The sequence below is a fragment of the Ictidomys tridecemlineatus genome, chromosome 15 (assembly GCF_052094955.1).
Source record: "Ictidomys tridecemlineatus isolate mIctTri1 chromosome 15, mIctTri1.hap1, whole genome shotgun sequence".
NCBI lineage: Eukaryota > Metazoa > Chordata > Mammalia > Rodentia > Sciuridae > Ictidomys > Ictidomys tridecemlineatus.
In genome coordinates this window covers 48,816,277-48,841,209 of record NC_135491.1, presented here as the reverse complement: position 1 = coordinate 48,841,209, position 24,933 = coordinate 48,816,277, and the positions used below count along the sequence as shown (strand labels likewise).

Below are 24,933 nucleotides of genomic sequence, written 5' to 3'. Positions count from 1 at the left end.
TACATAGGTGACTAGTGGGCACATACAAAACGTTTTGAGCTTAGACATACATTTTTTAAATGTTAGACAAATACAACAGTAAGTCAAATGGAAAACCCATGGAGTATCCATTACTTCAAGTTTTCATTCACATGGATCTAGCCTCACCCACCTGTATAACTTTGGGTCTAATTTCTTTTCCTGAGCACAGCATTCCTCAGGCTTTCAAGCACTGGGGAATAGATGAGATTTATATCTGGCTCAACATCTTTTCCAACGAAGGCATTTGTTCTTCTGTTCTTTACCTCGTGGATCTTAGCTTACTCTGATACAGTCAAACACAGTTTCTGGTTGATCTTCATTACGTCTCCCACCTGACCTTTCTTAATGTGTTGAATTCTAAATGGAGAATAGCCCGTACCTGTGTCATAACACACGACAAGCCTCCCACTGTGATTTCCAATGGTCTGCGGCTCAAACTCTACTTCCAGTTGCGTGGACTCCCCCACGTTAAGAATTCCATCCGTGGGCTTCACAGAGAAAGGCCTGCAACAGGTATGGAGATACAGCATCAGAGCACACTTCGAACCCGTGTGAGAGGAGGAGAGGAGAAGCACGTCAGGTCGGACACAGCAGCTTCAGGGTCCAGTAGGAAAGTGTGCCCTTCTCCCTAATGTGAAAGAACTTCAGCTTTAATGTTAAAATAACAGTAACAGATCAGCAAACATAAGAGAAACTTAAATGATAGGATAATATTCTTGTTTGTGTCCTTGCCGTTCAGCCCTTCTTTTAATATTCATTGAGTATTCCTGCTGGGCTCTTGCACTGAGTTAGGGTGACAGCAAACAAATAAAGTCCAGTCTGTGTCCTCTAGGCACTGAGATTTCATTAAGGGACAGACTTAAAATGTGTGTGCAAAGCTGTGGCTTCCAAGGGGTAAAACATCAAATTTCATGAAGTCCTGTGGATAGAGGGTACCATAGTAGAAAAATAGACCCAAAAGGAAAGTGACGGTATAAGAAATTCCAAAGACAGTTTAACAAAGATCTATTTTAAGGGGGTGGTGGGAGGAGTATAGGAAACTACCAGAAATGATGCAATAGCCCAGGGTTAGTAGCAGTTGAGCTGTCACCATCTCTAGGCCCAAAGAACCATGGGGAAGGAATGATTTTGAAACCCACATGAGAGTCCTTAAGAGAAGCCCCCTTGTGAGGGACAAGGAACCTTAGTCAAAGGAGATGGCCAGCGCAGGTGGGCCCACAGTGAACACAGTAGGGTAAAAACAGCCTGCCCAAGTGCCTGTGGGGACTGTCCTTGGCTGAGGCCATCCAGAAGCCAGAAGGCACTTGGGCCTGTTGACCCAGGCACAGAGGTCAGTTTCCTGGATGAGAAGAGGCAGCAGGAAGGTAGAGAGTGCATTTGGAAAGACAAGCAGGATAAGGTCTATGCTTTCATAATAGAATATGGGGGTGCATTGTGGGGAGTGAGTGTGGTTTGGGGAACATCAAATGGTTTTGCCTAATTGTTCTGGAAGGTAGTATCAAAAGAGAAGCTGGATCTGATCATGAAGTACCTTAGATAGAACTTACGGAGTATTTCCTTCTAAATAGGAAACTCGGGCCATTTAATTATTTTCACGGTCCATTTCACTTCTTTAAATTGCTAGTTTTTCAAAGTAATGTGTTGTACAATCTATCTGGCAGGCAAAGCTGTTTCTGATTATTCACTTCGATCACAACAGTTCTCAGAGTCATCATTCCTTAAATATTTGCTTTAGATAATGAACTCAGTTCCAGAAAACCTAAGCTCTCTGCTATGAGGGTACAGAGCTTCTGGCCAGGCTAAGGCTGGGTGGTACCCGAGATTCTTCTTGCGGGACCCCTGGAGCCTCTGGGCACTGGTGCCTCAGGGGCAGTTTTTAATTTTCTCTGGTGCTCTCTACTCTGATGTCCTTTCCTTTCACTTCTTGACATCCCCCTTCTTTTTTCTGTCCTTCCCTATATTCCTTGTACCTATTCTCCTGCAGGCACCAGGCATTGCCATAGAGGCCCCTTGGAGTGGAGGTTCCAGAGGCCAGGTTGGAGCAAGTCCCAATGCAGTGAGTCCACAACCCTGCTCTGCCATGACCTTCAGTTTCCTTATCTACAGAGCAAGGGCCATGATACACCTACTTCGTAGAGTTATATTGCAGACTAAAGGGATCAGGACAGGTAAAGTGCTTGGAATAGTGGCTGGCATGTAGGAGATGCTGTGTAAGGACTTATTATTATGTTTGTTATTGCTGTTTTTATCTCCCTCACTGGCAGTTCTGAGGTACTGGAAGATAAACCTGAGGATGAGGTTGGGTGTTAAGACAAGTTCAAGCTTGTTATCATTCTTCCCTCCGTCCTTCCCACAGCTCCAGAGACACTGTAAAACATACCCACAACACATCAATGTGTTCAAACACCTTCAGTAGTCCTCACGGTCAGTGTAATAAAGTTCAAATCCTAGGCATCCATGGTCCAACACAATCTGCTCCCAACCAGGTTTCACATTCTGGTAACACATACCTCTGCCCAAATATCCCTTGCACCTGTCACATTCCCAGGTGGGGTGAGTGGGAAACCATGGTCTCTTCATCCACAAGCTCCCTCAGCACTACACCTGTTCTGCCTTCCAAGTAGATTGTGCCCCTTGTAACCATTCAGAACCTCTAGGGTCGTATCCCTGGTGCCATCCTCCTTCCAAAGTGGCCGACCACATTCCACACTCAGTCCCCTTTTCAACAGAACCCTGCTTATGCAAAGCTCCTGGTGCAGTACACACGATAGAGTTCCTTCCCATGGAATTTGGGTTTTCTCTCCTCTTCTGTCAATAGTTTCTAGCCATTGCAAGAAGCAGGTATGGAAAGTAATGTTAGAAACTAACACAGAGGGCTGGGGTTGTGGCTCAGCCCTAGAGCACTCACCTAGCACGGGCAAGGCCCTGAGTTCGATCCTCAGCACCACATAAGAATAAATTAATTAAAGATATTGTATCCAACTGCAAGTAAATATTAAAAAAGAAAGAAAGAAACTAACACAGAAAGAAGTTTAAAGAAACATTCTCTGAAGGAGAGTAGATCCATGGGCACAGACTCCATTCTGGAGAGTATTTTACATATGTCAATTCTTGTAATCCTTCAAAATACCTTTAAAAAGTACTTGTTGGTATTTGTGTTTCAGATATGAAAATACAGATGACCCCAAGAGGTAGGCAACATGCCCAGGGTTGCCCAGCCAGATGGTGGGAGAGCTGGGAGGGAAGCTGCCTCAGATCCCTGCCCGGTCCCCCTGCCCCAAGCTACCCCGAACATGGAAGCCATCGTTGTACCCCACACACAGTTGTCTACTCCCAGGAGCCTCTCAGGAGAGGTTGTTGAATTGCATTATAATCAAATCCTAAAGAGGAATAAAAATATTTTGATTCATTCTTTAACTTTTATAACATCTTGGTGAAACAGAAAAGGACTAAACTCTTAGTAGCTCCAGAATCCTTGCTTCATGGAACTCGTGAGTCTTCCACTGTCAAAGTTCTGCCCTTCCTCTGGCCTCAGGGAGAATCTGAAGAGCTGAGAGCAGGCCCAGTTTCCTGGCTTGGGGAAAACATGGCAGTCCCTTCCTCTTTCTTTGCCACTCTTTCCCAGGACTTTTCTTTCTGCACTGTGATTATACCTCCTTTTCAAATATTTCTTGGTAGCAGAGAGCAGATTTGAAGTGAATTGGATATTATTACATAGCAGAACACAAAATTCTCTGTGAATTTTCCACAGAGAAGGTGACACTTGATATCAGGCCTCTAGGACCTGCAGGAGTCCAAATTCCGAAGGGCGGGAATGGATCCTTTCCTTCGTGCTAATTGTTAGGCTTAGATTACACTCCACTTCTTCAGTGGTTGGGAAATCACCTGGGATCGCCTTTGCCACTTGGAGCTGCCTAAGCTTTCTCAATAAATCAGTGTTAATTGGTGGAGTGTGTTTCGTTCTGGTGCCTAACTGCTGTCTGTAATTTGATTTTGTACTTCGTTTTATTAGAGACAAGCTGAACCAGCTTGAAAATATCAAGTATCAGAAAAGGCTCTTACAAGAAGTCAAAAGTATCATTCCTCAAGGGCATAAGGCTGGCTCTATCAAAATGTTTAGTCTTGATATCAGCCTTCATTAATACCAACTACCTAATTATGGACAGAATTCAGTTTTGTGAAAAATCATGAGTCACAAGAAACATGTTTTGTTCCATCATGAGCTATTCTTAAGAACTGAAACTATTCCATCCAAATGATTCAATACTATAACAGAAGTCTAAATATTGGTCCCACTATATTAAATATTAAATATTAGTATTTTTCTTCAGATAACCTTTCTTCTTTAATTTCTAACTTGAGGCTTTAGGCTTCAAAATTGATTCTTAATAATCACTCTTTCTCTTACCTTCCAATATTAATCCTACTTTAATAGTCAAAGTTATTCTGGGACCTACTAGAGTTTTAGGTCAAATTTGTAATAAAGTTGAATGGTAATTGTTTATGTTCTCTATATATTTTATAGAACACTGCAGCTCCTTTTATTAGTGTAAAAAACATCATGCCCATTTTATAGTACATGTCTTTTTTATTTTAAATTATTGTAGAGGTTTATAGTTGTACTTTGCCCTTGTGATATATTGTTGGATGGGAATCCTATAAACATTTATTTATTCTTGACACTTTGCTAGATGCTGGGGAATACAAATGAAAAGATATACAATCCTTGCATTTGAGAAGCTCATATTCTAATGGGGGCAACAGATATACAAAGAAAGTTTCTTTTTTACAATTTATTTAAAACTAACCACTAACCATCATATAAACTTAATCATTAATTAAATATTTCATTAACAATATATATAAGAATATGTATCAAAATAATATATATTTAACATATACATAAAATAATATAATTTCAATAAGAATATGTATACATATATAAATTTCTAGTCATATATCAACCTTAAAAGAGATAGGACTAAGAGTAGACTGAGCTTTTGACTCCAAATTCCCAAACTACAACCACTGCTCTATCAAGTCTATTAATAATCACATTAATCCAAGAACCCTCCCTAGGAAACAGAATCACCTCTGAAGTTTTTAGAATATTTCTTGGGGATCTCCCAGAGATTCTTATTCAATATGATCTGACCACAAATTCAGTCACATTCTTCCTCACTGTTGCTATCAGAGATTTCAGTTGCAAACAACAAAAACCAACCAAGGCTAATTCAGAATAAGGATTGATTGGAAGGGTTTGAGGCAGCTCACAAAACTAACAAAATGGTTGGAAAATATGCATTTTGTGGAAAAAACATAAAATACCATTTCATGAAAAATCTAAGCAGGAAAACAAAAAAAAATTGCAAAGAGGCAATTTAATTGAGAGACTTAGCTGTATAGAAAAGATGGTGAAGTAACACTTGGACTGTTAACTGCAGTGAGCCATTTTCACCCCTAGGTTGGAGATAAAAGGAAAGAGTGAAGCATTATCACATCCTGGGGACTAGAGCTATCTGGAAGAACTTGGAACCTAGGAAGGCCAGTGTGACAGCATCTAAGACACAGAGAAGTTGCAGCTGCTGCTGGGGACTCTGCTAATGATGGAAGAGGAGGAAGAGGAGGAGGAGGAGGAAGAATACCCTAGCTCCTTCCTTCCTTCTTTCCTCCTACTCTCCAATCTCCTTCCAGTGCCCTCACTGATCCAATTCAGCTGGAATCCACCCAGCCTCAGGAGGTAGTGGAAGGCTAACTCAGTCCCACAATGATACTGGACAAAGTAGGGACAGGACAAAAAATAGATCTGAGAACAAATGAGCCCAGAACTGACCCATGTTTGATCTAATCCAGGTTTTGAGATTAATTTACTGGAGAGACTTGGGTAGGTCATTTCTGTACTCCTGCCTTCCTTCCTTCACCTGTAAAATGGAAATGTTGAATATCCTCATGGTTTCTGGCTAGTCCTTGAGTTGGTTCCCAAATTTACCTTAGAATTATTTCCATATTAAGAAAATACGATTGACCATATGCAACAAAATGAAATTAAACCCTTCTCTGTCACCATGCACAAAATTCAGCTCAAAGTGGATGGATCAAGGACCTAGGATTTAAACCAGAGATGCTGCATCTATTAGAAAAAAAAGTAGGTCCAAATCTCCATCATGTCAGATTAGGCCCCCAACTTCCTTAATATGACTCCTAAACACAAGAATTAATGTCAAGAATCAATAAATGGGATGGATTCAAACTAAAAAGCTTCTTCTCAGCAAAAGAAATAATCAGTGAGGTAAATAGAGAGCCTACTAATTGGGAACAAATTCTTACCACACACATGTCAGATAGAGCACTAATCTTTAGAATATATAAAGAACTCAAAAATCTTAACACCAAAAAAACCCCCAAATAATCCAATTAATAAATGGGCCAAGAAACTGAACAGACACTTTTCAGAAGAAGATATATAATCAACAAATATATGAAAAAATGTTCAACATCTCTAGCAATTAGAGAAATGCAAATCAAAACTACTCTAAGATTTCATCTCACTCCAGTCAGAATGGCAGCTATTAAGAATACAAACAAGAAATGTTGGCGAGGATGTGGGAAAAAAGGCACACTCATACATTGCTGGTTGGGACTGTAAATTGGTGCAACCAATCTGGAAAGCAGTATGGAAGATCCTTGGAAAATTGGGAATGAAACCACCATTTGACCCAGCTATTCCACTCCTCAGTTTACACCCAAAGGACTTAACAACAGCATACTACAGAGACACAGCCACATCAATGTTTATAGCAGCACAATTCACAATAGCAAAACTGTGGAATCAACCTAGATGCCCTTCAATAGATGAATGGATAAAGAAAATGTGGTATATATACACAATGGAATACTATTCAGCATTAAAAGAGAATAAAATCATGGCATTTGCAGGTAAATGGATGGAGCTGGAAAAATATAAAGCTAAGTGAAGTTAGCCAATCCCCCAAAACCAAATGCTGAATGATTTATCTGATTTAAGGATGCTGATTCATAACATGATGCAGGGTAGGGGGGAGGATTAAATGAAATCTAGATAGGGCAAAGGGAGAAAGGAGAGGGAGGGGAAGGGAAGGAGTATAGGGGTAGGAAAGACAGTTGAATTTGATGGTTATAATTATCCTAAGTACATGTATAAAGACATGAAGAATGTGACTCTACTTTGTGTACAACCAGAGATATGAAAAATTGTGTTCTATATGTGTAATATGAATTGTAATGCATTCTGTTGTCATATATAACAAATTAAAAATTTTTTAAAAATTTTAAAAGAAAATATGATTTACATTGTCAGATGGATAGAATAGTTTTAGATCTCTTCTTGCGACTGCAAATTATTAAATGTAATTTTGCTTCACATTTACATGAATCTAATAGGCAAGAAATTCCCATCTATGTATAATTTTTAAGATTCAGATAAGCAGTTAAGGAAGATATAATTTCCTGCACTTTTCTTTCAAATTAGGTAGATTATCTTTTTCATATATAAAAATATCAATGTAATAGGAAAATTTTAATGTGTATTTTGCATGGTAGTTGTGTTTTGTTTAATAAAAAAAGATGGGTTCTTCCTAAGTCATGGTGAGCCAATTGAACAATCCACTTCCTTCTCTCTAAATCAAAATATATGAGGCTCACATCATGAGATGGCAAAGGCTTTACTAGGTTGATGAATGATGTCAGGAGACACTAATTTCCAAAAGAACTTTGGCTTTGATTTATTTAAAGTAGTTCAGAGAGTCTTGCCTCCTTTTAGGATGCAGAAAGGAGAAAAGTGTTTCTCTCGTCCTAACAATGAAAAAAAAAAACAAAAAACTGGCATAACAACAAAATCACAACTTTTCTTGAACCTATGGGAGAGCTGAGGTTTCAGAGAAAACTGCCTGAAATCTAAGGCAATCCCCCTTCTCCCAGGGAGATGGGACATGTACAAATGGTTTCACCAGTGGCTTTTACCTGTGGCTGACAGAACTTGCCTCCATGTGGAAGAAAAGGTGAGATGCAATAAAGCAGAAGAAATATTTGAAGAGGTAATGGATGAGATTTTCCAAAAATAATGAAAGATCCAGAAAATTCATAGAACCTCAAGAGGATTAAAGCAAAACCAAACCAAAGCAAAACAAAATCCTTAAAACAACAAGCCAAAAAAATCAAAATTTATACCTAGATACATCATTTTCACCCTGCTATAAAACAAATATAAAGACAAAACCATGAAAACAGCCCAAGGGAAAGACATAACTATATGTGGAGGAACAAAGGTAAGAATGACAATAGACTTATCATTAGGAAAATGTAAGCCAAATGACAATTGAGTGACAACTTTAAAATACCGGGGGAATATGTGTATATATAAATGTTGGCCCAAAATTCTATAAAGAAGAGAAAATGTCTTATAGAAATAAAGGAAAAAATAGGATTTTTTCCAGATAGACATAAACTGAATTCATAGTAAACTTATTTTACAAGAAATAGTAAAGATAGCTTTTATGACAGGAGAAATGGAATAGCAGGCAGAAATATGTATCTTACATGAAATGATTCAGGGACAGTGATTCTCTTGGGATACTTGGAAGAATAAATACAAATTTCCTCCCAAAGGATATGCCCTCGACCTGCAATATGGCAATAGTACTACCTAAATGTGCAGACTGGCTAGCCTGAAAACTCTTCTACCAGAAAATACATAGGAAGATAGGATAAAGTAAAATACAAATATAGAGCTGAACATGCACAGAAAAATAAGGAAAACTCACAGTATTCCAAAACAAAGAGGAAACTAAGAATCAGAGCAGGGAGCCACCAAGCTAAATCGAGGTCAGCCCTGGGCTCTCCAAAGCATAAAAGCCTAGGTTTTTAACAGCCCTACTGGAACAGGAGACAAGGTTTTGAGATGGTCAAGTCAGAGGACTGGTACCAAATCCTTGCATAAACCTGGGAAAGGAAGACCCACAAAACATCCTCCTATCAGTAAGGAGAAAAATGTCTATCTTGCTTTTGGGTGAGAGAAACAAAGTTTATCTAGGATATTTTTAACTTTGGACTTTGCATCTTCTGCAGGTTTGAGGTTCAAATATACTCCACCAGTCCAGGAAACTCTCAGGCAAGAAATTACCAAAAGACCACTATAGGGTCTCACCTTTGGGAACCAGACAGAAGCAAATGCTAATCCTTTTGAGAGAAATGTGTCCTTAAGCAGCAAAGGCTTCCCCCCCAAAAAAGAGCCTTCTGGAAAATGAGCTCATAGTCTAGACCAATATCCACACTATTTTTTTTTTAAAAGATGAAGAAAACAATTTGAGCCCTGCCTCCTGTTTTCTCAAGCTGGTTGCTCTTTTAAGGCTCCACCAATCAGTCACCATTCTCATACCCCAGAAAAATGGTTCTTTCCCATCTTATAAGCGAGTTCCTTTACATTAGGGATTTCCTCACCATCCTTTATATTGTCCCAAGATGTCTACACTATAGTTACTCTATTCAAGTCCATCACTTACTACCCCTGTGCTCTTGATACACCCTCTCAATCCCACAGTATTCTCATAGTCAAAGCCAGCAATAGCAGGCTGAATCCTTCTCAAATCTCATCCCTCTGAAATCCTCTTCTTCCTTGTTCTGTTTTTAAGAAACCTTGTGATTACTTTGGGATCACTCAGAAAATCCAGTATAATCTCCCCGTTCTAAGGTCAGCGGATTAGTAACCTTAACCCCTCTTTACCATGTAACATTACACACTCACAGGTTCTGGAGATTAGGACACTGACATAGTTGGAAAACTATTATTCTGCCTGCCAAATGGCTTTGGCTCATTTTAAGAAAAATAAATAAAGAGCCAACACTTATTATTTAGTACTTTCTATGTATCAGTAGTTTACGTTCATTAACTCACTTTTGTCCTCATCATAGCCCTGTGTTATGAGGCCTCTATACTTTCCCTTATTTTTCAGATGAGACAACTGAGGGCCATGAGCTGAGGAAGGTGGACAGTCCCTAGAAGCTGGAAAAGGCAAGGAAATAGATTCTCCCATGCTTCCCAAAAGATCATAGCCCTGCTGACATTTTAGTTTTAGCCCAGTGGGGGATATGCCCTATTGAAATGTAAGATAATGATCTTGTGTTGCTTTAAGTTTGTGATGTTTATTACAACAGCAATAGAAACAATCCAGCCAATTATAAAACTTCTCTATCAAAATAACTTATTTATAAATTCATAACCAATAGGTGAGAGATTTGGTTAGAAATGGATATAAAATAAGAATTTTAGGTTCCTCGTAGGATGAAGAGGAAGTCTAATCTGTATCAGTGAGGTTTCCCAGCTTTGCAGTTGGAGATTATAACAAGCCATTCCATCCCAAATGTTATTCTAGCAAATTACTTGTGCTGACCTGCTTTAGTTATGCTCAGAAACAAGAGCCAAAGGGATGCATACCTATGAGTTACGATGTGAAACACAGCGTCCTTGTTGCCAATGTTTCGTACCAGTAGAATCTTCTGAGTGCTGTATTTGACGGGACAATTGGAAAAATTCAGCTCATCAGGAAAATCCAGGATGGCCCGTGCACCTCTAGCTTTGATGGGTACGATAAACTTCTCTCTTTCAGTAACACAGGTCAACATATGGGAATAATCCTACAAAGAAAGAGAACACTCATCATTTGTGGAAAAACCAACATGATCAAGAAAAACAGTGGTTATGCCGACCATTCCAAACAAAAACTCTGAGGCCCTAAGCACCCATCTTTTCCAGTCTTGGGTCTAAATGCAACAGAAACACTGAACTCTTCATGTCATCTCACTAGCTAGAAACAGAATGCTTGTTGGCAACATAGCAATGCTAAAAGTGAACCCTCAGCAATAAGCAAGACTAAACGTAAGAGGAAAACTAACAGTCCCTTCACGAATTGGCCAGAAGCTTAGAAGTCCATCATGAAAGGAATATATTATCTAAATCGAGTTTATTTTTCTTCATTTTCAGTTTTCCAATCATGTTGTGTGTTTTGGCAGCAAGGCAATCTTAATAAATGTAAAATCATTTTGAACTTAAATTTCCTTTCAGTAATCATGTGTAAATGGTGTTAACTGGTGGAGGGTTTTCTGGTTTGTTTGTTTTATGATGCTGGAAATTAAACCCAGGGCTTTGTGCACACTAAGCAACTACTGTACTACTGAGCTATGTACTCACCTGGACAAACAAAATCGAAACTCTCTTTGGGCTTTAGGAGAAGAGTAGAAATGGAAACAAGTGACATGGATGGACATACAGACCTGCCATGCACTCAGCTTCATGAAGCCACAGAACAGTAGGAAATAGTGGTATTCCCAATTAATTTATTCTGTTAATTGTGTTTATTAAGTTCCTGGTGCCAGCCACTCTGCCAGGCTGAGGAATATAGTTGATTAGGAAACACATATGGTCACAGCCCACTTCCTCTTACATGAAGATGGATGAGACAATGAGCAAGTGGGGGGGGGGAAGGATACATTATATCCAATGCAATCCATGTATAAATATGTGTAAAGAAGTCTCCTGTGAAGCCTCTGTAACCCTAACACATGATGTTCTCTCTGCAAACCAAGACTTCAAACTCATACCCGGCTACCCAGAGGTATCTCATTGGCTATGAACATATCACGTCTCAAACCGAAGCCCCCCAATTAATGCTTCTGTCTGCAACTGTGCATAAAGATGTCCTGCTGAGGGGCAGAATTGGAGGCTGACATCCAGCCCATTCTGCTGACCCCAACTGTACAAGCCCAGAGAGGGAACCTCTGTCTAGCACCCAAAAGGCTCCACGAAGCCATTCAAGGTCATCTTCTGGCCTTCTTTCCATGCCCAAACCATTCCTGAACAGCCTCCTGGTCTCAATACTGGTATCTTTGTCCTTCCAGTGGCCTGGATTTAAAACCTTGGGATAACAGGACAAGATGAGTTCAGAAAAGGGGCTCTGAGGAAAATAACGCATGGTCAAGTGACTTATGGGAAGGGGCTTTAGGTTAGAAGAACCAAGACGACCTCCCTCAGGAGGCAACCTCTGCACGGAGACATGAAGAGGAGATGGAGCCAGCCTGGAGAGACCCAGGAACAGAGTGTTCCTGGCAATGGGAACTGGAAACATAAAAGCCCTATGGTAGGAGCAAGTAATAAAAATTAATGAACAGGACTCATGAAATTTATTAAATTTGAGTTGTTGGACTCTTTGCTTTACAATTGATTCTGGTTTCTAAATGATAATGCCAGGAATTTATGGCATGCAAATAAAAGGAAGTACAAATTACACCAAGATATTTGATTTTAGAAAACCCCACGGAATTCAACACTACAGTCTAGTCTGATTACAACAGAATCCCGAAGAGATAAGCACTGTTTTCTTTTCTTTTTTTTTTCCTGAGATCAAACCGCAGCCAGCAAAGATTTTGTGGGGAATTATGAACTGGAGAGCAGCTGGCACATGTGGAAACTTTAATATTAATTGAGGCTTTGAGAGAAAACAAAAAAAAAAAAACAAAAAAACAAAAACAAAAGATGCTGTGGAAGGCAGGATTCAAGGAAATCCCAAAGCATTTTGTCTTATTTTATTCTATATCCATGTATCTTCTTCCTCATTCCATAAGGAATGAAAGACAGTGGGAAAAGGTTTAGGAAGCTGGTTGAGATATTAAGGGGAATGTTTTTAAATCTTTTCAAGTTCCCAAATAAGCAATGTTTGAAATTGGATCAGAATTATTCGTTTTTTCATAATCAATTCACATATCCATAAGAGAATATGGAGAAAGTTCTTTAAGAAATTCTTTACAACACATTTCAATATCGAAGTTGTGCATTTACTATGACTGTATTAAATCACGTAATATACGATTATATATTGCTTTGCTGGTTTAGAATTAATTCAGACGTGATGAGTTGGGCAGCTCTGTCATCCTGCAAGCTAAGCAATTACTTCAGTCAATGTACTCCCTTCCACTGTACTTAGATCCAGAGCAATCAGGCCACCATTCAAAGCCAGAAATATTTATTCTGAGCTCTTTCCCCTCTACTATGAGAGACTTAGCCACAATTACTCCATATCTTAAAATGTTATCCTATATGACAATGCTCTCCAGATGAGACTTCCAAATCACTTTTTGTTGGTAGTCTTCCTTCCAACATGCCCAGCCTCCAAACTTTAAAAAAAAAAAAATCCGAATATGAAAATGGCAGATACAACTTTTCAAGAAGTGAAAAAAAAAATGAGTCATGATTTTACATTAGCGTCATGACAGGATGCAAACGTGGCAATAATTCTTTCAATGTTTCAGCAAAGGGAAATGGCGTTTTCTACTACAGTGAGTGCCTCTGTGTGCGAGGGTCAGGGCCTGTGTGTTAAGCCCCCTCATCCTCTTTCTGCCTTTACTCTGAAACTCAACAGAGGAATAGCAACATGGCAGACTCAGATCTGATCAGGTCTTGGTGGATTTCACATGCCGTGTCCCTGGAAAATGTTCTACATTCGTCATTTGGTTACAAGTCATTATTATATGGTATCTTCTTAATCTGAAATTCACCCCTCAAAACAGGAGGATCACTTCTGAAGTCCCAATCAGTTTAAAACTAACATTGATGGTATAGCTTTTTTGAATTTTTATTTTTATTTGTCTCTATTCCTTATAGATTCAGAAACTCATTTATTTATTTGAATTAGGTATATATGACAGAAGTACGCATTTTGACTCATTGTAAACAATTGCATCACAATTTTTCATTTCTCTGGTTGTATACGATGTAGCATCAAACTCTTTGTGCAGTCATACTTGTACCTAGGGTAATGACGTCCATCTCATTCCACCATCTTTCCTACTCTCACTGCCCTACCCTCCCTCCCCTTTGCTCAATTTTTCCATGTTCCTCCATTTTGTTCCTCCATTTTTCCATGCCTCCTCCCTCCCCCTTATAGACCAGCATCAACTTATCAGAGAGAACATTCAGCCTTTGGTTTTTTGGGATTGGCTAACTTCCCTTAGCACAATATTCTCCAACTCCACTTCAGCTAAAAATTTGATGAGGGAAGGTTTTGTTGTTGTTTTTAGAAGAATTCCAATCAGTAAATGCAAACCAATTATGGAATTATGGGAACTGAAACTTCAATGATCTAAGTAATGATCCTCACTGTAACATTAACAAAACAAAACATAACAAACATTTTGTGTCTCTTGATGTGATACAATAGGAAGTAGCACATCACTTATGAAAGATTCTTACCAAAAAAAAAAATAAACAGTTATCTAACCAAGGCTGTATACCTGGCCACCAGTATATAAGCAACAGGGGTCAAAAGATTGCAAGCAATTGATTGAGGATCAACTAGCAAACCTGACCTGCATCCCAATTTAAACAAATCAACTTAAAAAAAATTATGACTCAATTGGTGAAACCTAAATACTAACGGAATATTTAATATTATTAAGGAATTATGGTCATTTTTTTAGGTATACTTTTGGTATTGTGGTTAACTTTTAAAAAGTTCCTTATGATTTTGAGACAAATAATGAAGTATTTACAATTGAAAAAAATCTGATGTATGGGTTCCAAACCCTTTGAGGATAAGAGCAGGGTGGACAAAGTCAGACTGATTGTGCACTGATAGTGGGAAGGGTTGGGCAATGACAATCCACCACACTATACTCTCAACTTTTACATATCAGTGAAATCTTTCAGAATAAGAATATTTTAAGTGCTTTATAGTGACTTCCTCCCCCACTCTGAATGACCCCTAACTCTTCATGATCTCACCTTCTGCAGCCTTATCCTCTGCCTCTTCCCGGAGGCTTCCTCTGCTTCAGCCCCATTGGTCATTTTGCACCCCCCTGAGCCTGTAGCCAAGCATGTTTCTGCCACAGGGCCTTTGTACTTGCTTTTCCCTCTCTCAGAGAGCTCTTTCCTCAGATGTTTGCATGGCTGGAGTTAGTTTTTTTTGCCCAGATGCTACTCCAACAGAGAAGTCTTCCCTGACCCTCCTATTTCAGGGAAAGAGCTTTATTTATCATACTCTTCATTTTATCAAAGAGTATCATTTATCATGTCACTAACTGACATTTAATTATATATTTGTCAACTCACTAGGGAACATAAGCTCTATGAGGGCCAACTATTGGATTGTAGCTCAAATAATGCACACAGTGAGTCAAAGAACATTAGTCATCCATAATATCCTCTTCGGGGCACAAAACTATCAAGGGTTCTTCATAAAGAGAATTCCTCATTAGCCTGATTATCCAATTAATATTTATCAAGTCCAGAAAGCTAAAAAGTAGTGAGACGACTCATTGAGACATGAAAGAAAATGGAAACCTCCTTCCTAGAGAAGACTTCTTAGGTGTCTTTCTCCTGTTGCAATGATGGGAAAGTTAACTTTGAAAACATTTAGGACACAAAAAGAAAATGAGTCCTTTCCTATACTTTGCTTTTATCATCTGTAGGCCATCTTCCAAGTTGAAGAAGTTTCATTATATTTTATTGGGAATAACTTTTTATTTACTTATCTCACTCAACAAATACTTACTGTGTATTTCCTATGCGTTGGGCACTGTGCTAGGCCCTGGGATTATAAGGAGATCCCGACAGAACCGGGGAGGGCTCATTCCACCCAGGAAGGAAACAGACTCCCTACCATTATTTTTGCCCACAAGAATTATTGGCTGTGGAAAATTTGATGACAACTACACTTTGATTTGAAATGCTGGCAACATAGTTTATGATTATTATACACCTAGAACACATAAAATATGTTAACATTTCTATTCTCCTCGGGACAAGGTTTTTATATTTCATAATAGCAAAGTAGGAAAACCATTTGGACAACAAATTAGACATTTTCTCTAAATTTAACTGAATAAGAAAATTGTGTCACTGGATATTCTCTTCAAAAACTGCTGCCATTTCCACATGATAACATGTATATAAACAAGATGCTTTTTTTAAGTTTGAGGAAGTACTGTTTTGCTTTCTGACAAAAGCTTAATATTTTTCATACCCTTTTTAATACTGAAGATTCACGTTTAAGAGGTCAAAAAAATGCCAGTCTCTGGAATTTTTTAGTGTTATTATATGATAACATTGACTATTATATTTTAACAGTACATGATATATACTCTATATTAGGCTAATAACAAATTCAATGTTTGTTGTTGTTGCTTTTTAAAGTCTGTGTGGGAAGAGACAAGGAAAACCAAAGTGAATGTGTTGCACCTGTCATCTGGACTTTTGGCATTCTTAACAAGTTCCATCCCCAGGAAGTCAGATTAATAGATGACAGGGGAAAAAATGTAAATTGCATTATCATCTTCAAGTGCTAATATACATGGGTACTGAAAATCCAATTGAAAGGGGACTGGCTTATTAACTGTGGCATGCTGCAATTTACATATCTCACACTCCAGATGTGAGGAGGGCAAATGAGAATGGAGAGGCCGCAGACCAGCAGGGGATAAGGAGGAAAAATACATATGCACGTTGGCTATCAATGTGGCCAACTGAAGAAACAGTGACATTTCGTGAAATGACTGACTCTCTCCTAAAGTAAATCTGGCTCTAGTTGCTCTTTGGCTGCATTCTGTAACAGCCTAGAAGACAGTGCCCCTAAACCTAGCTGGTCATTCCATGCACGCCTGCCTGTCAGCTTTCCAGCTGTGAGGGTGGATGGAGGTACTAAATTCACATCATCAGTCTGAGCCCCAGCAACAGGAGAGAACAACTCTGTCTTTAGAAAAATGAGTTCTGTAAACTATATTATTGCGTAGAGTCCAAGTCCAACACAAAATCTCAATGGATCCAAAAGTGGATAGTTAAATGTCTCACAGGGAACCATTAGTCTCACTATATCTTCTCATGCATGCACGTAGCCCCCGATAACTTTTAAATAATTAGAAGAAAAAACACATAACAACATTCAACTTGTTGATTTTTCTTAATTAGGGGTTTCCCAATACATGTGTGATATTGGATAAATTAAATGGTATAAGAGAATATGAAAACTAGGAGTAAGATAAGTAGCAACCAAATGCAGCCAAGTGTATTAATACTCAATGAGAATGTTAGCATTCAATATTTATACAGAACCAGTAAACCTAAAATATGTTTTAACTACTATCTACTATATAGATAAATAGTATAAGCAATAAAAAAATCTCTTTTCTTTTAGTTTCTGAAGATGGGAATTTTTAAATGTACACAAAGAAAACAGAAGAGTGTAGGAAACCCCGATGTACCCATCACTCAGATTCCACGATTATTAACATTCTGTTACTCTGATTTCACCCATACTCCCACTCACTCCCTCTATTATTATAATATAGCTTCCAGGGTAAAATCCACAGATTTTTTTGAAAGAACAAATATCAAATATACAGATTTGACACAGAAATCATCGTGTAACTAACATGCCCTACACAGTACGGAACATTCCACCTTCTCGGCAACATGCAGGTGGAATACCACTTGCCCAACAGAAGACATATATTATCTAACATGAAAACCATTAAGAAAAGCTTTGTATTTCAAGCCACACAAAGGCTTTTACAACCAGCTTCCTGCAGAAGTGACCAGAGCAGGAAGCTGACACTAAACTAAACCCAGGCTCTCTTCTCTTCACAGATAGCATTCAGACAGAGCACAAACAAACAAACATCAGTAATATATAGCAAAAAGTCCTACATCTGGAGTCCTTTTTTCATTTATCTTAATAGCACCCCAAATAAAAATTATAGCTCCATAAACAAAATGCATGAAATAAATAGTAACACTACGAAGTAGTGAAGTAGCGACCACACAATTACCATAGGGGAATTCAGAGCCATTCACTACAGCTAGCACATGCTTGGCAGGCCACATGAAATTTTCTATCCCTCCTCTCCAGAAAAGTAGAAATAATCCTAGTAGCAGCAGGAATGCTGGTAACGACATTAGCAATTTACAATAAGTATTAGTGGTGGAGAAGCAGAGGCTCAGAGCTAGTTCTGCCTGACTGTGCTGGGCTCCATTAATTTCCAAACACATTGGTGCCATACAGATAAGCACGCATGCTGTTAACATTACATATAACCCGACATTTTGTTACACCTACTTAAGTCTTGTTTTCAGTCCTTGTTCCTTCAGTCATGCTGGTAAAACCCCTTTCCTCCTCCCCAAGAGTCTCCACTTACACTCACAGGGAAGAAAACTTGGCCAACAATTCTGTGCTGTTGGAGAAGGGCTGAGGAGGAGGCCCATGCGCTCAGTCCTGCCTACCTGCTCCTTCCCTCCTAGGAGGAACTAGAGTTTCTGTGACTGGGAAAGGCTGACCCCAGAAGAGAGTCTGATCATGAGCTGATTCCTGGCAGCTGGGGGTAGGGTTCTCCTCCTATTGAAAGCAGACCCTTTCTAGCCTACCTATGGGCCAACAGGGATAAGTAGACCAGGTCTCTGCTCTAAGCTGCAAGGTGTCTGTTTGTGTTTTGGTGGGAATATATGGTAGATCATCTTTTTGCTGAGTATCAGTTATCTACTAGTTATTGGGGAGCAGAAAATACTCTCTTGGTCACATTCTTTGCCAAGTCGATACCGTGATTGACATTTGAGTCAAGTTAGAATCTGGAGAGGAAAGCTATCACCAACTAGGGTCTCAAACTTTGTGAAGATGGAAATTTTATAACATACACAAAGAAAACAGAAGAGTGGAAGAAAACCACAATGTACCCATCACTCAGATTCCACAATTATTAATGTTTTAATTAGGGGTTTCCCAATGCATGTGTGATATTGTATAAATTGAATGGTATAAAAGAATATGAGAGATTGACAATTATTTCTCATTCCCAGTGCTACTAGACACCCTCCTCTCACCATCACCACCATCAACGACAGTTCTATCCGCACCACCATTGCCAACACCAACTCCACTGCGATGGTTTGGATGTGGCTTGTCCCCTGAGTTCATGTGCAGCATGGTCTGCCATACATTGGGAGAGTGTGGACCTTTCAAGAGGTAGACCCTCCCTAAGCTCTGGCTTCCCATCTCATTATTCCATCTCTAGCTTCCATACATGCTCTCACCATAATGTCATCCACCATGAAGTAACTCAGCTAAGGAGGCTCTTCCCAGAGCTAAAGCTATGCTGTTTAGAATTCAGTATCCAAAACTGTGAACTAAAGAAGCCTCTTTTCGTTATATGACCCATCCTCTGGTATTTTATTATAGTAACAAAAAACAGGCTAATGCAACTACCATCAATGACAAAAATACTACCACCAACACCCGCCACCACCAAACACTAAGATCTCTATACCAATGCCCACCAACACCAACACCAGTCCTACCAAGTCCACCAATAACACAAGCACTCACCTCCATGAGTGTTTGGAATTGAATTGTAAACTTCTAGTGACAATTCTGTTTTCTTGCCAGCATTGCTATTTACCTTGTTCTCCTCTGGAGTGAAGAGGATTCGGAATACAGATGGCACTCCTGGAGCTACCTTGTGGCTAATATCTTTGGGACTGACTACTTTAAAGTAAGGTGAACTTTCCTCAATAATTTTCACCATCCTTGGAATCTGAAGGAAAAGAAAAAAACACACGATGAAAGACATTGTGCATGTGAAAGACAAGAAAAGGCACAAAATCTGGAGTCAAGCTGAGACTGAAATTTCCCTCCACTACTTATGAGGCAGGTGACCTTGGTCAGGTCTGAACTTCTGTTTCCTCAACTACAGACTGATGACAGTACCTTCTTTATCCCAATACCTCACACAAAGCAGGCCTTGACATATTTCAACTTTAATTCTTATTAACAATACCATTATTTGTTTTTATTATTATTGCAAGTCTGTGTTCACTTGATTATTTAAAGTGCTTCATCAGTTAAGACCTCACCCCACACAGAGGGAAGCTGGATCTCCCAGCACTGCAGAACAACTCCAGAGGAAACCACATTTTCTGGGTTCCTTCTGTGGACCATCCGAGGGACATGACTAGCCACTCCATCCTCACAATAGCCTTTGCGCTTCCCCATGGTTCCCGTTCTACAGAAGAAGCTTCACCAAGCAGTGGTGCTGGGGGGCAAGTCCTCGCCTGACTCCCTGTGGGACTGTCCCAAGGAAGGCACCGCTAGGAAGCAAGAGCAGAAAACACAGTGGTGCCCCCAGACAGGTGCAGCAGCTCCAAACTGTTGGCCTCTTCAGAGGCTTGCTCCTCCACTTGGTCAGCCTGGCCCAGGGCTACATCTCTACCTCAGCAGCCCACCAATAAAAGAAATGCAATCCTAGGAGAATGGGGTGGTCAAGGGTGAGAAGTCTGTACACACACACACAAAAAAAATCCAGGCAGGGAAGACAAGAAGAAATGCAGAAAGAACTCAGATGATAAGACCAGAGAGTGTGAAGACAAGGACAAGGTGTGCAGATCTGATAGGAGCAGAGCAGGCTTTGCTAGTCATGGGAATGTGCAGTCACTGTGCTGTGCTGAGTGGTGCTGGATAAGCTCTCTGAGAGTGTATTCAGTGAGAGCATAATTACCTGTTAAAAATCAGAAAGGCAATCAACAGCAGCACTAGCAATAATAATTCCCATACTAGGTTAGTACCGACTATGTGACAACCACTTAGCCAAATGCATTCAATATCTCATTTCATATTCAAATCACTCTACTGAAATGGGTACTGTTACCATCCCCATGGCCTGGAGAAGTGAGTGTGCCCTTGGTCTCTAGCTAGAGAGTGCACAGCTGGGATGTGAACTCAGGTTAGTCCAACTCTGGAGTCTGGGTGCTTATAACTGTATCTAAAATATAATCATGTGTGGTTTATAGAGTGCTCACAGCTTACTCTCACCCTTATGTGTATGAAACAGACAAAGAGATAATGTACAAACAGGTTCTGTTTTTTACACTCCCTGTCAATGAGAAAGCAAAGGGTAAATGGGGCACATTTCTCTGAGTTGTAAGTCTCTCCCAGCGGCTCCTTATAAGACCATGAACTGAAGGAGCAGAGAAACTGGCTAACATCAGCCACTCTGTACAAAGGTCCTGAGGTAGCCTGCCCAGCCTGGAGAAGGCTGCTTGTTGGCAGCTGGACTTTCCCTCTTTCTATGGGCCCTACATTGGCTGAACCTTACCAAGCAGTACTGGACTATCCATGAGAACTGAGTGCTGACAAAACTCAATCCAGTCCCTTCCCCTTATATATACCCTCCTGATAATCATTTCTTGTTTAGGGCCAAGGAGGATTGCCCAAAAGACCCTTTGAACTAGCTCCTCTCTGCCTTTAATAGCCTCAGAATAACTGACAGAGAATTTAAAAAGTAATAAAGGAAAAAGAGAAGTCAAAGTGAGAAACTGAATTGGTTGGAAGCCCTACATGAAAAGAAAATTCTCAGTGTCTATGTAATGTGCCTCTTCTTGAGGTCTAGGGACACAACCCCAAATACCTCAGATTCTTTTTCATCTCTTTGCCTACGTTTAGTTTCTGTCCCATGAGCTTTTCTTGCTAACAATACTTGCAGCAAAGAACTAAATATACCATTTTCTTCCAAGTCTGACTTTGCTGTCGCTAAATCACCCTATTGATCTCTGAAAGGCATCGCTGATTCCTTTAATGAGCTACTGTACCGAATATAACTGCAAGTCTTCCCACTTGATTTGGATTCCTACATTGACTTATTTTCTCTTTTTTCTTATTGCTCAAATGTTTTGGTCTTCATGTTCTTGGGCTCCTCTACGTGTTTCTACTTTGCACTTGAAGTTAACCACCTCTCAGATGCCTTCTTCCTGCTCTAATCCTGTTTCACATTTCACCATGCTTCATGCTGAACTTCCACTTTCTCCCTTCTTGCACTATTACCAGACGTTAAGGAAATTCCCAGGCATTTCATACCTTTTCTTGCAATAAACCCCTAAGGTATCCTCCATCATAATCACACAGAGATGAGGCCTAGACAGCAAGAGAAGCCTTCCCAAATTACCTGTAGACAAAACTCTGAAGGCTATTTGAAATAGAAGGGAGAATACAAGAAATTTTTTAGAAGTATAAATCAAAGAATAAAAATGCATTAAGAATACAAATATAAGTGCTCGATAATTGCCATCCATATGTGTCTATGCATAGAGTCTATACATTGAACTGAGAAAATGGTGTTCTGTCATGCGGAGTACATAAACACTAACAGTACCTGCTCTGTCTTAAATAAAAATTTAGCCCAACTGAGTTCTCAGATGTGAGAACTCCATGCCATTCACCAAATCAATCCTTTTTTCAACAAGTTAGTTCACACGCTGGGAGTTCACTATTTTTTTGGCATTGCACTGGGACTGAAAATACAGCCACCTTGAACAGACCTAGCCGTGTCTTCATTAAGTCTAAAGCCAAAGGGCACATTTTCCTAAGTCTATCCAATGAAAGAACTTATCTAAGATTCTACAGGATCCAAGTTTACTCAAACCTTATTCATATGTCTAGAGAAGTTCATGTACCCCAGCAAACATACTCACTTTGTCGTTGTTTCTCAGTACCAGTGGAACCTCATAGACTTCACAAGGAGTATAGTTCTGGAATACAATCTCTGATGGAAAGGGCTGGAATAATGTCTGATCCAAATCAACTCCTGAAAACTGCAATTGAAACAATAAATTATTCATATAGTCACAGAGTGGCAAAAATTACTGGGAAAGTTAAGAAAATACCAAATAGACCTTTGGATACTAAAACTAATAACATACTGAACACTAAAAAAGGGGGTAACCATTATAAACATTCATGGTTATAATTTGTGAGGTTATTGTTATCAACTTCTGTGATACAAAAGAAAGTAAGAAGAAAGATCCTCCTAAACTCAAGCAGCATTAAAAAAATTTTGGTTCTCAGTTAAAAAAAAAAAAACAACAACAGGCTATTAAGAATTAGATTTCCATGTCCAGTAGCGGCAAATGAGATCATTTGAACCAACAGCCCCATGAAAATAATCCGAAAAGTTATACCAACAAATATTTGTTTAGAGACACTGGAGAGCTAACAAGATAGTAAAGATTTACTGGTCACATTCTAGAAGAAAACAAATAAATAATGATTGGAGTAATAGGGAACATCTGGCTATGTTTTTCCTCCTGCATTAGAATGGACAGTTGATATATGCACAGCACTTCAGAATATGTAGCAGGACTAGAGAGACAGAGATAAGAATTCTAAGGCTTGTCAAGGTAGAGACCCTGATAGTCTTTTCCTTCATTGAAATGCAACATAAAATAAGGGGAAACTATGGTCTCTCAGTCCTGAAACATGAATGAAGGAAGTGATTCTGGATTGCTGGTGCTTGTATCTGTCTAGAAGAAGAAAACATGTCCTCTCTGGAAGAAGAGAACATTATCACAGGGAGAAAATTATTTCCATAATTTTCCAATTATGAAAGCTTCCATTTTTAAAAGAAATGTTTTACAGCTTCAAAAAAATGCAACTTATGACCAAAAATATGAGGAAGTAAGATGTCATTAAAGAATACCAGCAGAAATAAGAGACAACAGAAACAAGATATGATTCATGATTATTCGCTACAAGAACATTTTTTTAAATGGCAGAGAATTCGACATGATAAAAAAGAATCAAATGTAAATTAAACAACTTAAAGTCATAACAACTGAAAGTAAGACTTTAATGTAAGTGTTTTATGAGGTCAGAAACAACTGAAGCAAGAAACACTAAAAGGGGAGATAGGTTAGAAGATTTTTCAGAACCAAGAAGACTGACTTAAATGATAGAAAATCTAGAAGATAAAGTAAAATATAGACTTAATGTAGCAAAAAAGCATGAAAGAGGTGTAACTGGAGTCCCAAAAGAGATAATAAGGCAGAGCAATATTGATAAAATATGATAGAGAATTTGCTGTGATTAAGAAAAAAGAGTCAGGATCCTTCTAAACTCAAGCAGCATTAAGAAAAAAGTGCATACCATTGAAAACACAGGTCAAAAATGTGCAAAAGAAACTAAAGGAAAAAACATTTTACTTTCAAGGACAAAACAAACAACAACAACAACAAAACCCAACAAAACGTTGACTTTTCAACTTAATTAACACAAATCAGAAGACGAATATCTTTTAAATTCTAAGGGACTGAGGGTGAAGCTCAGTGGTACAGCGCTTCTTAGCATACATGAGATCCTGAATTTGATTTCTAGAATTGTAAAGCAAACAAACAAATAAGTAAATAAATCCTGGGGGGTAGGGGCGGGAAAGAAACCCTATAGACATATTATTGTTTACCCTGAAAAATTTCCTTCAAGAATGAAGTTCAAACAGGGACATTTTCACAGAGATAAAAATTGCAAACTATTGCAAAAACTTCTAAAGAAACTACCAAAATGTATTCTTTATGGAGAAGGAAATTTATCTTGGAACTTCAGAAACAGAGGAATGAAAGAAAAGTAATAAAAAGGTAAGAATGTGGTTAGTCTAAATGAATTCTGCTCATAAAAGACAATAATAATAACTTGCTTACTATTGAGATATGTGCACCAGCTGGGCACTACCCAACAGAACCAAATTGGACATACCCCTTTCTTTTCTATTCTATGTTGATTTTCATAGGTTATTTCCTTTTTTACCAAAACAACCAGTGAGAAGCCAAATTTGTAAAGTCTTACATTGTCAGAGGGACTACAGCATGATCTAATGTTGACACTATGAATTGGCTCAAGTTAGGAGTTTGTGTAGTATCCAACAATTTTTGGATATGTTTCCCTTAAAAATTTAAAATATCCCATGATGCCCTGTGAGTTCATGGTTACACTTTGGGGTACCTTTGTACACAGTTTGGAAACCTACATGTATCCATCAATCTTGATAATTTTGAAGAAGAATAGCAAAATTGACCAAAAGAAA

General features: G+C 38.9%; 1 protein-coding gene across 7 annotated transcripts in view; it reads right to left on the bottom strand.

Annotated features, from left to right (window-relative positions):
• Hydin (HYDIN axonemal central pair apparatus protein) overlaps positions 1-24,933 on the bottom strand; it is a 358,781-nt gene that overhangs the window by 277,700 nt on the left and 56,148 nt on the right. For all 7 annotated transcript variants that reach the window (XR_013430979.1, XM_078032635.1, XM_078032636.1 and 4 more), the window contains 4 exons: positions 22,553-22,672; positions 19,489-19,623; positions 10,490-10,689; positions 401-525 (listed from right to left, as the gene is read on the bottom strand). Coding sequence is in view for 6 of the 7 variants with exons in the window: in XM_078032635.1 (XP_077888761.1) it covers positions 401-525; positions 10,490-10,689; positions 19,489-19,623; positions 22,553-22,672 (580 nt within the window). In the remaining variant the exon portion in view is untranslated. The remainder of the gene's footprint in view (positions 1-400; positions 526-10,489; positions 10,690-19,488; positions 19,624-22,552; positions 22,673-24,933) is intronic.